The 4,987-nt window shown below is 53.1% G+C and overlaps 1 protein-coding gene across 2 annotated transcripts; it reads left to right on the top strand.

Annotated features, from left to right (window-relative positions):
• Window positions 1–1,761: 1,761 nt before the first annotated feature.
• Window positions 1,762–4,261, top strand: CLDN23 (claudin 23). 2 transcript variants are annotated; one of them, XM_045588913.1, is made up of 2 exons: window positions 1,762–2,356; window positions 2,428–4,261. In XM_045588913.1, exon 2 carries the CDS (start codon window positions 2,473–2,475, stop codon window positions 3,361–3,363), a length of 891 nt encoding a protein of 296 aa, XP_045444869.1. In that variant the 5' UTR covers window positions 1,762–2,356; window positions 2,428–2,472; the 3' UTR covers window positions 3,364–4,261. The 2 variants fall into 2 exon arrangements, with proteins under 2 accessions (XP_045444869.1, XP_045444868.1); XM_045588912.1 differs by having other exon boundaries at window positions 1,808–2,384; window positions 2,426–4,261.
• Window positions 4,262–4,987: the final 726 nt, after the last annotated feature.

Here is a 4,987-nt window from a genome sequence, read left to right as displayed (position 1 = left end):
TATGTAAAAGAAATAAAAAATGGGTATTTTGGTTACAGGTTACAAGCAATGTGGGCTGGAGGTTGCAAAGGGTTCACACCTCCAGGGACTCTGTTTTGGCAACAAGGCTGTTAATTTTTCCATGATGATAGGCAGTTCTTGGATAAGGAGAATGGACCACATTTTGAGGTGGACTTTCAGGTCCCGGAGCATACAACTCCCAGCCAGGTCAGAATGTGCTTAAATCAGAAAATAACAGCCACAGTTAACAGAGTATGGTTAATATTTCTTACAATTACAGCTAGTCCTCACTAGTCTATTTCTCACTCCCGGCCCTAACAGCAGCACAGAGGGAAATGGGACCTTGGAAACTAGGGGTGTAATTCCACTGGAACAGAGCTTTCTACAATATCCTGCTCTCAGAATTAGACTGAAATTCTAAGTCTCAGACATTTCTTTTTCTTTGGGTATTGCAAGAAGCCCACTCCCACCAGCAATCAGGTGGAACCAGGAGAACTCTCCTCCGATTACAATAGCACAAAATGAATTTACTTAAAGCCAATGAGCCATACACTTAAAAATGGTTAATATGGTAAATTCTACGCTTTTCTTATTTTACCACAATTTTTAATTAAAACTTTTTCCAAGAAAGGTAGTGATTCCTATTGTCCACACTAAAATGTTCAGAATTAGTTGTACACCTGAAACTAATACAAAATAATATTGACTGTAAACTATAATTTAAAAATTAAATGAAAAGATAAAAGGTTCAGAATTATTTCAAACAAATGTTTAATTGGATTTTTAGAACATTTTAATGTTAACTAATTATAAAAGATAGTGAACTTTCATTTTGAGAAATATAGGCTATGAGGAAAGTATTGTTAAAAGAGAATATTTAGAAAAATGTCAAATTATGACACAATATAAAATGAACGTATGTCAAACTTTTTATCTCCTTAATAACAATGAAACTAGTATGATGTTACAGCCAGTTCAAAAAAAAAGGAATGTAAATAACAAATATATGTAGGCAACAGGTATGCTAAAATAAATTTAGAAATCAATGCCAAACTGGTCAGTTTACATTTTACTGACAAACTCATTTGCATTTCTATGGACAACAATCAGTTGGAGGACTTACAGGTTTTCTACAATTTACAGAATTGTAAAATGGCTCAAAAATAATGGAAGGCCACAGGGCCCTATGTAGTTAGATAAATCTGAAAAGTACACCCAGTAACATCCCTCTCCTTTAGTGTGCGCCTCAGAATCCTACAGGAGTCTGAGAAATAAAAGAAAATAATAATCCCTCATCCCCGAAGCGCATTCGCTTTGATTCTTTTGAGTCAAACTTAATCTGACTATGGAGCCTTTTAAATATATATTGTTGATTTGAGAGAGAGAGAGAGAGAGAGAGAGAGAGAGAGAGAGAGAGAGAGAGATCAACCAACGAAGAGAAAGAATTATCATTTGGCTGCTTCCTGCATGACTCCTATTGGGCATTGAGTCTGCAACCGGCTATGTGCCCAGACTGGGAATGAAACCTTGACCTCCCGGTTCATGGGTCAGCACTCAACCACTGAGCCACACCGGCTGAGCCTTCATTAAGCACATTATACTGGCTAATGGAGCAAATCGATCCAGTGCAATATTCGGGGACACGCCTCCGGGTCGTGGTGCACGCGTGCCCCAGGCAACCAGGCTGGGCGTGGCTGCAGGGACCCAGCGGGCAACTTGGAGGGAGGAAGGGTGCGCGCGGGGCGTGGAGGAGGAGAGGACACACCCCGGGCCAGGACCAGAGAGACACTTTGCCAAACGAGATTAGACGAGAAGTATAAAAGCTGCGCAGCCACTGAGCCCAGCTCAGCTGTCCGAGAGCACCGCCTCCTTCCTTCCCCGCCCACGGCCCCGCGTAGCCTCCGGAGGAGCCAGAGGCGGGCCGACCTTTGCTCGGTCGGCCCCGGAGCAGCCCGGCCGGCCGGCCGCGGAGGAGCCAAGCGTTGGCGCTCCCGGACCCCGAGCCCTCCCGGGGCCGCGCCGCTCTCTGCGCGCCCCTCCCGCCCGGACCGGTTTCTGGACGCCCGCACCTCGGACCGGGTTTCGGTCACACCCGCCCGGCCCCGCGAGTGGTTTCGATTGCGGCGAGCCGGGAGGGCGGAGCGGCCGGAGCGCCGGGAGGGAGCTAGGCGAGGGGCAGCTGCAGGGAGGACCGTCCCGCATCGGAGAGAGACCGCGGGGCGCAGGCCCCACCCCCCACCCCCCACCGCCCGCGGAGGCCCCCTGCCCACTTCGGGGCAGGAGCCCCGCGCTTCCGGGGCCGTCGGGGCCTGAGATCGCGGGGTCCCAGGACCGAGGAGGCATCGGCGGAGAAGGCGCCAGTGCAGAGGGCGTCGGTGCAAAAGGCCTCGGTGCAGAGCGCATCGGTGCAGAAGCCGTCGGTGCAGGAGGCAGCAGGTGAGCGCCCCCGGGAGCGCGCCCCGCCGCCGGGAGATGCGGACGCCGGCGGCGATGACGCTGGGCATGGTGCTGGCGCCCTGCGGGCTGCTGCTGACCCTCACCAGCACGCTGGCGCCCGGCTGGCGCCTGGTGAAGGGCTTCCTGGACCAGCCGAGGGACGTGGTGCTGTACCAGGGCCTGTGGGACATGTGCCGCGAGCAGAGCAGCCGCGAGCGCGAGTGCGGCCAACAGGACACGATGGGCTACTTCCAGGCCGAGCCGGTGCTGGTGGCCCGCGCGCTCATGGTCACGTCGCTGGCCGTCACGGGCCTGGGGCTGCTGTTGGCGTCGCTCGGGGTGCGCTGCTGGGAGGACGAGCCCCACTTCGCGCTGGCGGGCGCCTCGGGCGTGGCGCTCTTCGCCGCCGGCCTCCTCAGCCTCATCCCCGTGTCCTGGTACAACCACTTCCTGCAGGACCGCGCCGTCCTGCCCGCGCCCGCCAGCCCGGTCACGGTGGAGGTCAGCTACAGCCTGGTGCTGGGCTACCTGGGCAGCTGCCTGCTGCTGCTGGGCGGCCTGGCGCTGGCGCTCAGCTTCGCGCCCTGGTGCGAGGAGTGCCGCCGCCGCCGCCGCAAGGCGGGGGCCCGCGCCGCCGGCCAGCGCCGCCCCAGCATCAGCACCGTGACCATCGACTGGCCCCAGCCCGTGCTCCCGCCCGCCATCAAGTACTACAGCGACGGCCAGCACCGGCCGCGGCCCGCCGACGCCGGCCCCGCCGCCCCCGCCAAGCCCAAGGTGGGCTTCCCCATGCCGCGGCCGCCGCCCAGGACCTACACCAACCCCCTGAACGTGCTGGACGGGGAGACTGAGGTCAATTCCCAGGGCGCGTCCTCCCGCAGCACCCGGCCCTGCCAGAGCTCCCTGCCCTGCGACTCCGACCTGTAAGCGGCGCCCGCCAGCCAGCCCGGATGGGGGGACTGGCCAGCCACAGTCCAGCTCTGAGCAGCTGGATACACCTGGCTGGGGTGGGAGCCCTGGACTCCTGTCCTGCTCCTGTAAGATGGTTTGGAGGGTGATCGTCCTTTCCTGCGGCCAAATTGGACTCCGTGGACGATGGATGCAGGTTGGGTTTGGTTTTTCTTTGTAACAGAGGTTAGATTTTTCTCTCCAAAGGGACCACACCAGGGGCTTCTTTACAGAGGGACAGACTTCTCCTGCTTTGAGCTGAAGGACATGGAGCGACTTAGCATCTTGTTGAGCGGGGACTATAACAACAACAACAACCAGTCCAGACCAGCCCATAGAGGCTCAAAAACTATTTGACACCTTGAAACCATGTTCTGAAATGCCGACGGACTTTTGCAGCGATGTCATTAAGCGTTATTCATTTCTTTCCGCCGTATAATTGCTTTTCATGCAATCTCTCAGAGACCCGCGTGTTTCTGGCTATGTATGACTGAGGCTCTTAAAAAACGAACTCTGAGCCGTGCACATAACCAGCAGCTAACGTTGGTGGCTTTTATGGAATGAAATGACCTGGTTAACCTATATTTACATTTCTTTATGTACACCTAGCATTTACCTTTTTTTTTTTTATGACTTGTTTTTGGTGTGAAAGTTGAGGTCACACCAGAGTTTCCCTTTTAGAAGCCAAAGAATGAAAGGACTAATGCTATAATGTAGTTTTGTCCCTCGGCTGCCTCGCTCTAGACTCTAGAGTCTAGAGAGAGAAGATCAGGGATTAAACATTGGTGCAGAACAGAACATGCTGATCACATTAGGTTAAAGTGCACGTATTTATATATCTCTCATTTATAAATAAAAGTTGAAAGTGAGACTTTCAGTATGTCCACAGGTGCTTATTGTCTCCAGTACAACCTCGGGGAGCTGAAGCCTTCATTTCTATTGATAACCAGTTCCTGGCAGGTCCTGAAACCCAGCCATTAGATCTCTGCACCTCTCAGCATAAGATTACCAAAAGGTGCCAACGGGCCCCACTTCAATGCCTGGCTGCTTTCTTTCCAGGTTCAGACTGTTGTCTGTGCGAAGCCAGGTCTACTGTTGAAAAACTGTAAACACCAGTTTCCACCTGAGGAGCGACTAGAAACCTTTTCCTCTTGAAACAGAGATGCCTGGTCACAGGTCGGCAGCCATGTGCTCACAAGCAGGACTAACTTTCCAAGTGATTGATTTCAAGGTGCTTTTAACAGCACCGGATCTCATCTTTACAGCCTGCCCTTGGTAGCCAGTTCGAAGGTAGGAAGGATCCGTCCCGAGAGCTGTGATAACAGCACTAGAGAACTAACTGAACAGCTCACACCGCTCGGTACCTGTGGGAGGGATAATACAGATTCACTTCCTTAGCCATTTTGTACTGGAGTTACCCGTTTCTATCTTTTTGTGACCGAACTTTAAAGTGCAGGCATATCCCCTGGGGATCTTTTTTCAAATGCAAATATAATGGGCCTGGAGGGAGGCCTGAAGCTGATTTCCTAAGATCTCCCCAGAGATGCCAAGGCTGATGGCTTCTGGCTGCCACTTGGGGCTGCCAGGCTTTCACTGGGCCTGG

The sequence above is a fragment of the Pipistrellus kuhlii genome, unplaced genomic scaffold (genome assembly GCF_014108245.1).
Source record: "Pipistrellus kuhlii isolate mPipKuh1 unplaced genomic scaffold, mPipKuh1.p scaffold_m20_p_3, whole genome shotgun sequence".
NCBI lineage: Eukaryota > Metazoa > Chordata > Mammalia > Chiroptera > Vespertilionidae > Pipistrellus > Pipistrellus kuhlii.
The sequence above is the reverse complement of the archived record's forward strand: the minus strand, read 5'-3'. Positions and strand labels throughout refer to the sequence as shown.